The sequence below is a fragment of the Astatotilapia calliptera genome, chromosome 3, assembly GCF_964374335.1.
Source record: "Astatotilapia calliptera chromosome 3, fAstCal68.1, whole genome shotgun sequence".
Taxonomy (NCBI): Eukaryota; Metazoa; Chordata; class Actinopteri; order Cichliformes; family Cichlidae; genus Astatotilapia; species Astatotilapia calliptera.
Window position 1 is genome coordinate 29345651 of NC_137424.1, and position 16235 is coordinate 29361885.

The 16235-nt window shown below is 39.3% G+C and overlaps 1 protein-coding gene across 8 annotated transcripts in view; it reads right to left on the reverse strand.

The window, feature by feature from the left end:
* The window catches only part of nrxn2b (neurexin 2b), a 710873-nt gene that overhangs the window by 565585 nt on the left and 129053 nt on the right, over positions 1 to 16235 (reverse strand). For all 8 annotated transcript variants that reach the window (XM_080298328.1, XM_080298327.1, XM_080298329.1 and 5 more), the window contains exon 3: positions 13413 to 13433. In XM_080298328.1, coding sequence (XP_080154454.1) covers positions 13413 to 13433 — 21 coding nt within the window. The remainder of the gene's footprint in view (positions 1 to 13412; positions 13434 to 16235) is intronic.

The window sequence follows — 16235 nt, forward strand, 5'->3', positions numbered from 1 at the left end:
TATATTCAGGAGAAAAGTGGGTGATAGTAATTCAAGGATTTGTGATGTATAGACTGAATTAGAGAAGCGATTTACAAAGGCTACGCTGTGGAGTCCTGTAGAGAACTTTTCAAATTCATTTTTGATTGAAAGGACTGACCTGCAGCTTACCTGGGAGGAAGCTTTCAGCACAAGTGGACCATATAGCTGCGTTTTTGGATTGCATTTGATAAGCTTTTGAATAAGATTTTTGTGAGAGTGGGGAAATGCAAGTGTGTATTTGACTGAACTATTCAAAGTTTCTGGGAATACAGAATACATACTGAACTGTTAGCCTAACGTCTGCCCATCTTAGTCTGCAATCAGAAGCCTGGTAAGAGAAACAAAACCTTTTCCATGAAGATGCCAGTGGTGGGACTGGTGGCACAGAAGTACAAAGTGTTGGTATCCAGTGAAAAGGCAGAATAAAGTAGGGAGGTGGAGCTCTATGGGACTAGAGCTTGGGCTTAGCATGGCTGCCACGTCCATGGCTCTGACAACTAATTTGCCCTAACATTTCAGCAAAAAGGTCAGACAACACTCTGCCCAAGTTTATGAATATAGGGGCTCTGGCTGACAGAAAAGAGAAACAGTGAACAAGACAGGTAGAAGGTCTCTTCATTGACTTAGCTTAGAAAGAAGAGGAAGGCTGCTGTTGTCAGTGTCCAGATGGGAACTGCTCTGTATCCTCTAGATCAGGAGTGAAGTCCTGACCTTATCTTATCCAACTAGGCCACTCGCTCAAGGCACTGAATTTTTCAGTTTGCACTCTCTAGTGCCGCCAAATTGTAGAACAGGACCTTTGACAGAGGTAAAGAATTAAATGGTAAAAAAACACACACACATACACACACACACAAACATGCACACGTAAAAGAATTGCATGATTGTAGTGAAATCTCCCTACAAGCAGAAGGAACACCCTCAGGAGGTTTATGGTTATGCCTTTGGTCCTCCAGGATGGAAATAAATGTTCTTTTACGCATTTTCTCTAGTACTCTATTTTTATATCTTAAGGAACTAAGGCCACAGCACATTTAGAGACTTCCTTAAGCCCGAAGTTGAGTCTCTTACAGAAGAGGAATAGCACTTCCAATTCAAGAGGCAGCAGCTGGACTCAATTTAAACAGCCAGCAGTACAATCCACCTACACTGGTCCTGAGAGTCAGAGATATGGCATGGGCATAAACTCTTGCAACACACACACCATCAAAGGCTAACACTGGATAAAACTTAGGTGAAAAATACAAAATGAGACCCCCTCTCTATGTTGAAGTGAGATTACTGAACAAAGAACAAAGTGTGGAAAATAAACCTCCACGATTAATTAAGCAACCATTAAATAATATTTAGTGGCACTTAGTTATGTTAAGAAGAATCAGAATCAGAAAGGGTTTTATTGCCAAATGTTGAGCAGGTTTACAACAAGAAGCACGTGAGACTAATACTGTCCAAATATACGGCACATCTCACAATATCACATAGCTCCAAAGTAACTTTTCTTTATCAGGCACTGGAAGCACAGCGCACACAAAAACACACCCAATTCCCAGGATACTTTCTGTCCAGATGGGCTAGGCCAGCGACACTTGTTCAATTAAAGGCATCAGGGGAGACCTAACCACTTTATTATCTGCAAGCTGGCCCCACATTGATCAGCCTGTCTGGGACCACTCGCAGCCTGTGTAACAGCTTAATCTGGGCCCTGTACTTGCACAAACACTGTCTTTCACTCACACACTCACTGACACGCGCACAAACACAAACTAGCAATCTATTACTGAGTAATATGGCTATCGTTCAAATTCTGTGCAGGTCTGAGCGATGTGCGCACGTCTGTCTCAAGTCACCAAAAGGAAGAGGTTCTGGGGAATGGACTGGATCCATTTATATGTGATTGTCAAGCCATGAAAACAAACACTCGCCTGTCTTTCAGTTTCCTGGTAAAACTTTCCTGCACAAATCAAACTGCTGATTTGAAGGCCCAATCTGGAGCCCGAGCTTACTGACCATCTGTGGTACCACGGATTGGTGTAACTTGTTTTCTCCATTTTCAATTTCCAGGACCGATGACTCAAACGATCCTGAAAATAAAACTGCTGGACTTGTTTACACAAGAAAGCATGGTCTGAATTTAAATAGGAAAAATACATATACAGATTAACAGTCGGTTAAAAAGAAGAAAACATAGTTCTTTAGGTTTAACCAGCCTTAAACACACAAAACAATTTCCGGCATAATGTATATGTTAGATTGACCAATTAGACTGTGGCAAATTGAGGCTTTTGAGACCAATGTTAAGACTACAAGAGTGACAATCACAACAGAGGGTGTATTAGGGGGACCTTTCAGAATTAATTATGCATATGGGCTGCCAAAAAAAAGGATTTCATAGTAACTATTGGTTCCCCCCCACAAGAACACACAGCATGGACTAAACCTGATGATATTGTTACTATTAAGAAGAACCAACAAATTCACAACAACACTAAATTATTAAAATATTGATCTTAATAAAGTATTAACACAAATAAAAGCAGGGACTCATCTCCTTAAAGCCAGTCATGCACACACAGACCTACATGGCCACATACTATATTAAAACATTTTGTGTATGACAGTGGCTATGGAGACAAAATGAAACCATGGCCTCACTGACCAGTCATTAACAGTGAATCCTAGTGAAGTATCTAGGCCATGTCTCTTTCCACTAAAACAGCCTGCTGGTTTGACACTTCAACTATTCCCCTCAACCCCTTTTCTTCTCAGTCATCTCCATTTTTTCACATCCCAGCCTATATATTTCCTCCTCTTTGCTCCTTGCCCCTCACCCCCCTGTAACCCCTGTCCTCCCTTTACACCCTTCATTTCTACTTCTCTTCTTTCAAGCGAGCACATGAGAAATCTAGCCACCCAGGCCTTAGCACTGATGGTCTGTGGCATTAAAATTCCTCCTCTACGGCCCTCAGAGAACTGGAAAGGCGACAGATAAATAAATAAGAGCTGTAGGGAGCGGGGCTTTGTGGCAGCTGCTGAGCAAATTTGTGGCGTTTCTGATAACAACTCATCATACTGGTTAGGCCACACTGACAGCTGAGAGAAAAAAAAGGAAGCCCTGTCTGCAGGGATATTATAAAAGGGACAGATCAACAATTTATTTATCTCTAAGATGTCTGTTTAGTTTATCATAAACTAGTCTGTAACTGTGCAAAGGAGGCCACAAGAAGTTAAGATAAACCAATACAGTGAAAGATACTGAAATTCTTTGGTTTTTGTTTTCATAAACTCACTCCTGTTATGAACCTTTAAAATGCATACTTGAGTTCTTACTGGTTTACAGCGTCAAAGAAAAAAACAAACAAACAAAAAACAAACAGGTGTGATTCAATTTGACCTTATGGAAGACACGTACGTATCCTGAACATAGCACGGGCCAGACTGTGATAATTTAAAAAAAAAAAGTGTTTAGTTAAATTTTGGCTTCATGAGGTGCCTAGAGTAACAGAAATATCCTATAATTAAAAGCTACATTCAGTGACTCCCTTATTCACAACGGGTTGCCACAGCAGGTATCTCTGCATGTTTGAACACCACGGGGATTTGTGCCCCCTCCTGCGATTGGACTTGTCAGGCAAATGTGTAAATTGCTACACTATAGGGCATAGGGCTGTGCAATATGACCAAAATCTCATATCCCAATATAAGACATCTATCATCCGATAACGATATAAATCACAGAAATATACATTTTCTGAAAATTCTGTGAATCTCGGGCAGCTTGAAGTGTTTCCAGCTGGGCGTCGTGTACCTAGAGTCAAATGATTTAAAAGATGCATGAAACTATACATTTTTAGACATAAGTTGTATCTGCCGCCGTTTTCTTTGTGAGTATTTATTACACGGCGTGTAAAAGCCTGTTCTAACGTTTGAGTCTAAGGTTTATTTTTTAGCACATGATGGCTCTTTTTTGCTTCGCATCCTTAAATACTCTGCATACTCTTTCACGTGATTCCGTTTATTCTGAAAAGTCTCAACAGGATCTTGAGCTTTATTGTGAAAGGTTTATGTGGAACATAAGCAAGCGGACACACGATGGTGTTACCGTCGTTGTTGCTAACGACAACGCATAAAAACAGGCGCTTGTCCGTCCATAGTGTGGTTATAGTAAATATAAGAGAAATAGAGAACTTAATTTAGAAATTAATATAGCCACTACAGTGACCATCAAAACGGTGAAAAAATATCGCCTTAAACAGTTTATTTTGCAACACCACGAAACAAACGATAGCATAAAATGAAACGATAGACGTTTTTATATCATCATCCGATATATATCGTTATATCCAACAGCCCTAATAGGGCAACTACAACTACTGTTGACAAAAAAAGAACAAAAAAACGAAACTGTAGCTGACAAATTTCAAATACGAATGGAATGAACTTCCTTAGTTGGTTTCTCAGTGTCATGATGGCTGTCATGTCCACTTTAATCCTACTAATAGTAAATTTCAACAGTGAGAATAAACGTCTCTATATGCATATGCTTTTCTTTAAAAGCTTTATGGATTAAAACATGAGTACAAGTACTGAAGATGAATAGCCACTTTTATTCTGTTGCCTTGTCTGTGTTGTATAAGTGATGAAATAAGATGTCACTGGGAGAACAATGTTGAAAATCAAGAAACAGGACTATACATAAAAAACACAAAAAAGAAAAAATCAACCATTCATCCCACTTTAACTCTTAACCTAAAAGTCGATCAAAAAGCCATCGAGTGGCCTTTGATTGAGTGCGATGTGTAGCAGATTTAATAAACCAGGCTTTCTGTGAAGACACAGCAGCTATAATGGGCCAAGTATAAGAAGACCTTCTGAAGGTTTGACAGTTATACGCTCACGCTGCTGAAAAAAACTTTTCCTGAGATTCCACTGAACCAGTGAAGCCTTTTTTGTTAATAATTGAAACATATAATCCAGCAATAAGAAAAATAACAAGAACTCCACACTTGCTTGTATCTTGTCTGTCAGTCAAATACTCACACAGAGTCTCCAGTCAGGGTCTTAAAGCAGTCAACATCTAATCTCTGACACTATTTTCCAGTCTGTCTTACTTAAGTCATCATGACAGTCTTAATTCTTTGCTGCTTGGCACAGTAACATCTTGCACAATCCTTCAAAAGCTCCTTGAGTTTAAACTGGACTGCCAAACATTTTTAGACTGGCTAACTGAGGGACATTAAAGCCAGCAACAAGACAAACCCCATAGTTGTAATTGAAACGTTTACAGGTATGGGTAGTCCTTTACCACCAGCGACCGTCCTTAACCTGTTCTACCAGCTGCTTTAGTCAAGACTAGCATTTTGCAATAAAAGCTCTTCACTAAAATATTCTTCGTTAGTGTTATACCATAACACCATAATGCCCAAGGTCTGTTTGAGTCAAGGAAAAACAGAACAGTACTCTGCAGAAGTCCTGAGCCACCCATGTAAACATACATAGTAATACATTTACAGTTTGCACAGCCCTAATGAGCTGGAAAGTTCGTATGATCACTGGTATTCTTCAACACTGCCTGAATCTCTAAGGCAAGCTGCTGTTCTTTAAGTAGCCTTCAAGAAAAGTTCTCCAGGCTACTCCAGAGCTCTCGTTTGGATGTTGGTTGCCTTTTGTTCAATTCTTTATCAAATTGGGCCCAAACTATTTCAATAATGTTGAAGGAAATTTGGATTCACCACTCCACAAGATCTATTGTGACTGATCTTGTGTAATTCCTGCCTTCCACTGAGACCATCTCACACTTCATTGAATCCCTCAGGTTTCCTATTTCTTAGGAACATACCTTTCAGATAGTCTAAGAAGCTTGGAAAGAAAAGCCCTGCTCTTCTTTAAGTTCCTTCAAGACGTTTCACCTCCCATCCAAGAAGCTTCTTCAGTTCCACGGTCAAATGGTGGACAGGGGGTCCATATCCCTCTTGGGGGGACACTCTCACAGGGCTTAAATCTGGGACCATTTGACCTTAGAACTGAAGAAGCTTCTCGGATGAGAGGTGAAACATCTTCAAGCATCTTAAAGAAGTCCAGACGCTTTTCTTTCCAAGCTCCTTAGACTACAAGGACCTGGATGACTGAGAACCTTCACAGACAATTTCAGATACTGGTCATTAGCTCTAGATATCTACCCAAAGCTACAATTAAAAATAGGTTCTTTGCTAAGTTGTCTGTTAGACACAACACTGGTTCATCCAGTGTTGTGTCGTTGACTTATGGTGCCTTTTTTTATAGAGACAACCAAATAAATTATATATTCTTCTGATAAAAATCAGTTATAAGGATTTGATTGAAAATGAGTGAAAAAGTAGTCCATGTCCAAAGAAAATTGCTTAGAACCACAAAAAAAGCAATAAACAAACAAACAAACAAAAACAATTACAAGCACATCTGTGTGGAGGTAAAGGATAAAGAAATGATGGGCAACTTCAGACTTTTGTACTGTACTGCAGAGCCTACAAAGGGAGAAGATAAGAAAAGAAAAACAGAAGATGAGAAAGGGATAAACACAAAAAAGGAAAATTGCTTCATATTCAAGTAGAAGGAGGTTTTCGGAAGCAAAGCCCATTCAAGCATTACTATTTTCTCATTATAAAAGTGAGAGCGGGATAAGGAGAAAATGTCTCTATTCTCCATTTCCTTTCATTTATTGCTCACTCTCATTCATTTCACCAGCGTATTGATCCTGACTTCACAAGACATTTTCCTCCACTGTGCCCTCATTCCTCCAACATCTATTTATCGCAAGGCCTATTAAATTAATGTTAAACAACAAATACAAGGTGGATCCCCCCAAACAATACATCTGAACTTTCACAGAGAAAATGCATTAGTGTTACAGTAAGGACTGTAACCTGGTTGCTTTGTTGGAAACAACAAAGCAACCAGGTTGCCTAAGGCCCTAAGTCATGTCCTGGTGTTGGAAAAACACCTGTATGAGTATAAGTGGGATAATATACAGTATACAAGTATATCATCTCATACACATGCAAAAGTACTGCTAAGCCTGTGCTGGAGGAAATACATTTTCACATAAAAAAGGGCTGGCACGCCCCTGTGAGAAAGGCGAAAAATGTGGCAGTTACCAATTTTCTCACCATTTTGGTTTAGTAGCCAGATGGAAGTTAAAGTGCTTTTATTTTCATAGCACTCTCTGTCAACTGGGGGAAGGGTGGGAGATGGACTTTTTCACCGGGCTCTGCTAAAATGCAATCTCTCACTGTGTCACCTGCTCAGCATGGACTTGTAGCTTTGCAGTCTGTGGCATTTCATGGCCTAATTGAATTCAGAAAGGGATACAGGTACAACAGGAATGTTCTAACACCCTGGAAATAATAAGTTTTGTGTAGAGAGAATGAAAAAAATATATATGAGGCAGTGACTTTTGACTTTAGCTGTGGAACAATCTGTTTACGAAAGTGACAACAGTGTCAGGTGGAAAATAAGAATGTGTCAGCTTCTGCATATATTCCAGTCTACATACACAAGCAGACACACAGCATAAATGCATGCTTTGAAGTACCTCTACATACAGAAATAACTAGGGTGCTTATGTTTTATTGTATTACCTATCTTAATCTCTTAATAGCTTCCCCAGTGTGCTTAATGTGCAGATTCCAACCAGTGCAGTTCTGGTGAATCATTTGACTTTAAATGATTGACTTTTAATTTCTATGACCTCTTATGATGATTACAATCATTAAGAGGTTTCAAAAGAACACAGATGCTATATGATGCTATATAAGTTAAATCCAAGCTAAATTAAAATGTGATGGCGGTGAGTTCACATTTTGGGCATTTTGACCATCACCATATGGTCAGGTACTGAATTGGTGATGGACTTTTCAGAGTAATGATTCACAGAACATCTTGACACCACAGCAGAATCATCATCTGACCCGTTATGTAAATGTTTCACAAATTTTGTACAAGACTGGGAAGCAAAATAACCTCAAGCAGAGGAGAAAAATCCTCACCAACACACATGTATACGCATAAACACAGTGCGGCACCAGCGCAGCAGGCCATGCATTGTCCAATCCATTTCTCTCTATCTTGGCAAACAGTACTGCCTAAGGCAATGCATGCTGACACTGAAGCATCTGGAGTTGTTCACAAGGGGATGCCCACTCCACCGCTTTAGACTTTGTTATCACAAAGCGCAAAATAGAAAGAGAGGGAAAAAAGGCAGCTGTGTGTGGGGTGAAATTAATGTGTCTTGAGAACAGGCATGGCTGGACTCTGTCTCCTCCAGGACCTGAGAAGGCTTAATCTTACTGCAACATCTGGCAGAGGCTGGGCAGGCAGAGAGAACATCAAGGCATCCCACTGTCTTAAGGCTTCCAAGCAATTTCTCAACAGCAGACAGACACCATTTAGTTCCATTTCATCCTCACTGTCACTGGTCATCTTCCACTCTGACTTTGTGGGTCTGCGTTTGCTTGTTTTCTGTCTCTTCTTTTTGATTGATTATGAGGAATAAGCTAGATAGCATTCTTCCAAAGTCAACAGCCTTGTTTAACCACTGAATGAAGATAACTATGAAGATATTTGTGTACATCTGCATATACGGCAATCCTGCTGTTTTGCCATGTCCCAATTTATATATTAAACTGCGGTGTGCACAAGCAGTGCAACTGTGGCATGGACAACCAGCAAGACAATATAAATTTAATTTAATTTTAAACAAATGAAAAGGAAATAGGCAAGAATTTATTAATGCTATTGTGCTGATCTTAATTTAAGTAAAACTCAACTTGACTGATAAAAATCACAAGATGTGGCGTGTGACTTTTTGTGGGGGTTTTAAATAGCAAAATTAGTCAGGCAGTCAGCCAGTCATACTTGGCACAACATTACTAACTGGAATTTGAATATAAATTATGTAGAAGAAACACTATTTGTTCCAGAGAATAAAATGAATCTAGGTTAATACCACAATGACATCGGTACATGTAATATTTGCTTCACTTTGTGTTTTTTGTCTCTTTGCCCCTGGGATACGCGCGCACACACACACACACACACACACACACGCGCGTTTAGAGAAGTTTTTCTTCTATTATTTAGTTTTATTTCTCTTGAGCAAACAAGAACAGAATCCATAATCTGGTTTGGATGATCCAAAGTAATCTCCTATAACTACAGGGACAACTTAAATCTGTAATCCTGTATCTCCAGCCAACGTCAAACCATTCATTATGTTGAGGAAAAGTAGTTATTCCCCTTCCCCAGGGGTGAGATTAAGTTGAAGGGCCGCATGACCTGGGGAGAAATGATCATTTTTCATGATCACATTGTCTAATATCAGCATTGAAAGGAAAGCCCTGTGTCTGAGGTCAGATATACATTTGATCTGCTACTGTCCATTTGTAGATGAGCTATTTTGTCTCTTAGCCATGTTCATGTTAAATGGATGACACTTGGTGACACAAAAGATCAGCTCCTTCTACACATTTTCTATAGGATAGAGATCTAGAGACTGTCTAGACCCCACCATGATCTTAATGTCCTTAATTAGCCTCTTTCTTGTTGCCTTGGCAGTATGTTTTGGGTCAATGTCATGCAGGAAGAACCATCCATGACCCATCTTCAGTGATCTGGTAAAAAGAATTTCTCAGTGCAGTGAACTTGTCCTGTAATCTTAGCAGGAAAACAGCCCCAAACCATAATCTTTCCATGTCGGTACTTAACTGTGGGGATGATGTTCTTTGGGTCATACTCATTTCTTTTTCTCCAAACAAGACAGATGAAGCTAATACCAAAAAGTTTCATTTTGGTTTCCACAGCACTTTCTCCCAAGCCTTCTGTGAATCATTTACATGTTCACTGAAAAACCGAACATGGGCCTGTGCGTGTGTCTTTCATAAGCAGGAGGGATCTTATAGGTGCTGCAATATTTGAATAAATTACAATGTGTTACCAATGATATTCTTGGTGGTTGTATTCCAACAAGCTCATCCTATGTAGTTCTGGGCTGATCGATCGGGTACCTCATGGTCATCTTTATCCCGTAAGCCAAGATTTTGCATAGAGCACCAAAAAAACAGGTGACTGGTGCTTATTTAGAATTTCTTCCAAAAGTAGTCACCTTCAAACCAAGCTTCTTGTTGATGGTCTTGTAGTCCAGTCCAATCTTGCGCAGGTCTACAATCTTGTCACTGACGTCGTTTGACGGTTAATTGGTCCCGTCCATGGTGGTGAACAGGTTGGAATGGAAGAAACTTATTCTGTAGATGTGTGTGCTTTATAATCATAACTAGTTGAGATCAAGAGTATTTGTAAGTAATTGATTATAATCTGTGTACCACATGGGAACATAGCCAATCTGTAGGAACTAGAATTCTGGCTGCTTTGTAGGGAATCAAATGCTTATTTCATTCAAATAAGACACACTGTAAGTTGTGTTTTGAAAATGTTGGCTTCCCCCTGACAAACTCTATGTCATAATCTAAATTACACCACCACAGCTTTCAACTTAATTTCCATTTCTTTATTGCTTTCTATTGAAAACCTGCACCAGATGATGAGCTAACATTGCCCTTACATAATGAAACAATATATCATACATGCAGTCCTCTATGGGAGGGCATGCTAGGATATGAGTACACTGATGGTCTTTTTTCCAGTAAAACAGGTCAGTGTTGCTGACACATCATCAATCGAGGACCTACAGTGTAAGAGCGAGGGCCACCATCCACCTTTCCTGGGATACTTGCCTCCCACCGGGCTTTGAATGTCTCTTTGTATCATCAATCTCAACCAACCTTTTAACCCATGGTCACCAACACTAATTATACCAAGTGCAGTCACAGGGAAGCCCTAAAAATAGCAGAAAAAAATTCTGACAATAGACTATTTTAAATGAATTTATCAGGCAGTCTTGTTACTACACAATACCCCGGGCTCCTTGTTTTTTTTTTAAATTAAAGTGACTGAGACAGACAAATTGATTAAGATTTTTATAACTTAAAATCTCTCAGTTTAACAACGATCTAAACAAACTATGTATTCTGATCCCGGATATAGTTATGAGTGAAAATTAAACTCCAAGGCTTTTTATATTCTTCAAAACTGAAAGAATGGCTCATATTAGGGTCACAGTACTACAGAAAACATTCAGAACTCTGCACAAGAATGTTTCCATCGCAAATCATTGGAAGCAAACATAATAAAAGGATGCTTAACCAACTGTGCAAAGAAATATCACACACATACTTGAAATGAGTGGTGAAACTACAGATGCTTGCTAGGGCTATGTTACATTGGTGTGACAGGATTCCAGATTATTTGCTTCTTTTGTGCACTAGGCAGCACTTTAACTTAGAGCTACATATTTGTGAGAGTCAGGTTTCACTTGTTTAACTTTTTGACAGTTAACAGAAGTTCCCACAGTCCCTTCACAGGAGTCAACCTTTCCTTGAACCAGTCACTTTCTTCAGCATCCTTTCAATACCCTCTGCATCTCCTCTTTCCCAGCTTCCCTCCATTACATCCCTCTTTCCATCATATAGAGTGTTTACATCAATGTGATTTTTCTGGTTATGAAGTCTCTAAAAGACAAAAAAAATCTGCTTATTCATATGATTGTGTAGACTGCTATACCAGTTACTCCAAATTATGTTAGCACTTGTGACATTTACAAATCCAAACTAACAGTGCTGAAAGGGTTAATTTGACATCAACTGTTAACCTGAAATTAATTTGACTGGCTGTTGACCTGACTTGTACAGTGCAGAGAACCCAGAGTCCTGTAAGCTGTCTACATACTTAAATAGGTCAGCATATTCAAGCTCTCTGCCATCAGAGTTACCAATTACATTTCTCTCATTCATAACCTCAAGGCAAAACTCGATTTCCTCCAACTTCAAATGTTCTGCTATTACATCAGGTTATTTCTCAGGTGCAGGTAGTAGCATTCAGAAGCCTGGGTAAGATGTGCAAAGATCTTTGCATCTTCTTTAAATATCCTAGACAAATATTTAGCTTTGTTACCCTGGGCTTATTTAGGCTTCTGAAATTACATCACATTGTTTCATTTACACACATACAAACATAAATGACATATTCATATCATATGAAGACATTTAATCAAACCTTGTGTGTCCTTCAACACATCCTACATGAACCTGTCGATTCATGTAGGATGTGTTGACAGTGCTTCCATAGGAAATGTAGGATTGCCATCATTTACTGCTGTTTGCAACCTTCCTCCTGACATTTACCCGTCACCTGGTGAAAAGATTCACTCATACATAGACATGTACCCACAGAACAACAAGAAGCTGGCATTATATAGGAACAAACAGAAAACGTCAGCTTCACACTGTTCACAAGTGCACACATCAAGTGCATATCATGCAGAACCAGATTTCTAACAGAACCCACTGCGATAGCTAATAACACTGAAGTGGCTCTATGGTGTGAGCTTCTATATTTCCAATATGCCACAAGATAAACAACTCAGATTCAGAATAAAGATTGAGAAATAACTGCAGCATAACTTTTTCAGCTTAAAGAAAACTTGAAGCTAGAGGGTGTTTGTCATAGTGATTTCCCCTGCTGGATCAAGCTCTGTGATAGGTAATCCATCACCTCAAACTCAGTACAGAGGAAATGCAACAAGAATACATGCAAGCACACACACACACACACACACACACCTAGATGCCAATATCTGGATGCATATTCAAAAAAAGCCTGTTTATGTCAGTTTCAGTGTCTGATTGAACTGAAAAACAGATCCAGTCACCCAGTGGGTGAACCTCTGGACGGCAACATTTTGCAGAAAGATCAGCAGACACTGATGTATCCATAATGTCTTCTACATTCAGCACTGGCTTCGCACCTTCATGGCCCAAGGGCTAATGTGGTGCCTTTGGGGCCTAAACCAGCAGGATTTGTTCACCTTTGTAGGGGACAGGAAAGGATGTGAAGACAGCAGCTTGTCATCACCTTGTCATGGCATGTGAACTTGAACAATAACTTGTTAATGGGTAGACTGGTTCAAGGTTAGAACAGCTGTCTTGACAATTTCATATACAAGCATGTTCATATTCTCTAGAGATAAACTATAAAAAAAAGAAAGAAAACAAATGAAGAAAGACAAGATAAAATAATAATAATAGAAAAATAAGGAATAGTTTCAGGTGCGCATCCATCACGTGTATTTTATACAGAAAAAAATTCATTACAGCCCCTGGAAGTCACTTATAACCGCAGTCCAAACTGACAATGCCCCTCCACAGAGGGATGGCATAAAGCATTTAGAAGCAACCTGAATCAGCATCCATGAGAACATCAAGAGAAGCCATCAGAGGACCTTAGGAGAGAAAAATCAGTCTTACCTTCAACAGCATACTCTTCAGCTTCAGGGTGAACACGGATCGCATGGAAAGGGGAAATAGAACAGAAAGAAGTCAATATTATATTTCCAAGCACGTGCTTTTCCATAATTTCATCAAACATGGATAAAACATAAAGACATCCAGTTTTGAAGACTTGACAGCAAAATGTATTACTCTCTTTCCCAGAAAATGTAAGGTTAAGTCTTTAATCTACTGACTTTCTTAGAAGGCTGTGGATGCCCCAATAATTCCACAGCTGCACATTGATTTTTCAAGAAATGTCCAACAGAAATATTTTCAACCAGTCCACTGTACCTACAGTTCCTCTCATATCAGTGGCTTTCAGAAATGAAAAACAGTAGGTCCTTTTCATTATGCTAATTTATGCTTGCTCATGTCTTTTTTCTTCCTGTGATCCAGAAATTTCACGCGTTCCTCCATCATCAAGGATCTTCTAATACTTTAAATGCCCCTCGAGGAGAGAGGAGGCTTTTGTAGGAGCTTAGAGCAGGAAACATAGGTGTACCTTAAAGGTAGCTCTTACCAGCTTGCATCTTCACATGTTATAAGTAGCTGACATACTTAAGATTAACAGTATGGAACAAAGTATTTCCTATTTGGCTGCTTGGAGTCATCTATTCTTTTGGATTTTCCGTACGTATGTGACTGAGGAAAATAAGCAAACACACTGACACAATGAAAAGCAGCCAATGCCTTCTCAGACTGTTCTACTAAACCACTGTTCAGGAGCAGAAGAGGTCAGTCTGTAAAACAAGAAAATAAAACTGCATTCTTGAGTTAGAAGAAGAGAAGCTACCCAAAAAGAAAAAAAAAGCATACAATATAGGGCTGGGCGATATGGCCTAAAATTCATATTGGGATTAATTTGAAGCATGTGCGGTAATGATATATATCACGATATATTATTTTCTTCTGTATAACGTATTTTCCACACTATTAAGCACACTTAAGATCCTTTAATTTTCTCAAAAATCGAGAGTGTGCCTTATGTATGAATTCTGGTTGTGCTTACTGACCTCGAACCGATTTTGGCGTGCAGAAATCTGTTAAAAATGTTTTAGTACAACTTTGGTAAGCCGCACTGCTTGATGGATTGTCAGAGCATTACGGCTGCCGTAGTGAGGAGCTTCGCGGAGTAATCTGGTTCCAAAACTCCGTCCTCTTCAGGTCCCAAAGTCAAACGAACACTAAGAGTTAAAAACGGTCTAAATTCTTTAATCTTTAATTAAATCATCAGCGTTGCTGCTTTACCAGGTTACCAATTAAATTTAACATCCAGGCATCCATGAAAACAGAAGTTATTAAATTTAACAGAGTTAGAAGTTAACAGGAAGTTAGCTCGCTAGTTTCCACCTAAACATTTCATACCATGTTCTGACTGAGAGATTTTTGAAACTAATTAAAACGTACAGCTCTGCCACTTCCGATATAAATGAAGACAGAAAACTAAACAGCAGTGGCGTTTGCAGGGTTACTGAAGTTGGACTACCTGGTATATAATGTTGTGCTACATGATTGCTAGCGACACAGCTATGTTAGCATGACATTAGCACAGTGAAGCTGGAGGATGAACACCAACTTTTTTTCCACTCGATAAAAGTTAACGTGAGGGATTCTGGTGGTCAGGGACAAATGCAATCGCATAGCAGGATGCTATTACACGGGCCAAACTTCAGTCAGGAGAACAACTGAGATCATTCATCCACAATACAAGGTTAGTTATTAATATACTGCAACAACATGGGAATAGAGCAGCTGCGAGAAAATTCAACAATAATGAATCAATGTTACGGAAGTGGAGGAAGCGCAGTTTTTGGCTTTCCCCATATTTCAAAAGTGCTTCATCTCTTTGCTATGACTGTCGGCATAATTTGCAGATGATAATGGTTGTAGCCACTGCGATGCTTTCGACCAAAACAGATGACATCATCAACATGCGCTATCGCGATAGAGTGGTATAGTCAAAATCTCTTTCGTTGGCCAAATTTATATGGTTTCTATTGTATATCGTTTATATCGCCCACCCCTAATACCATAGCATCCCTGTGGAGAGCTTGGCATTTTGATCTGCTTTTGTGGCTTGTGAGCTTGGGCCTTTATGTGACATTGCTGCATTAACTTCTAGCTTGGTTGATAATATTTTAATGTGACTCAACAACGTAGTGGTTCAGTGTGTTTTCTGGCACTTTTTTTTTGAGGGTGGCAGAAGCAATGTGCAGCTGTTGCAGAAGCAGAATGCAGTATCTTCACAGGAATTTCTATCACAACTTATAAAAACCAAAAAGGTCAAGAATCTGAAAATATGCTTAATTTCACAACTGCAAAGGACAAATCTATTTTCTGCACTACCCATGAGTATGGAAGTCCACGTAATTTATACAACTTCTAGTATTAGACTTCAATTATAAGGTTCTTTTGAATGCCACCTCCCATAACAGGTTGGATACCAACTACTTAACACTAACACTCATGTACATCTCCCTATGCATCCCTGTTGCTAAATTAACCTGAGTTTAGTTCACTGGATTGAGCAAGAATAGCCACTTTCCACAAACACACCAACAAAGCAACCGAAAACTGTTCTTGAATGACAGAGCATCTGCCAAGCTTAAGCACTGGGACAGCGTTAGTCTGAAACAGGGTAGCAGTTGTTTATATAATCACTGGCCATGACCCTGCTTTTCCTCTCTCTCTCATCTCTGATCATAGCCCATCATCCTGTCTTTCATAAGTTATCCTCATGTGTTCCTGTCTATCTTCTGAGCTGAAGTAAAATGATGTTTGATGTACAGTAGAGGTCAT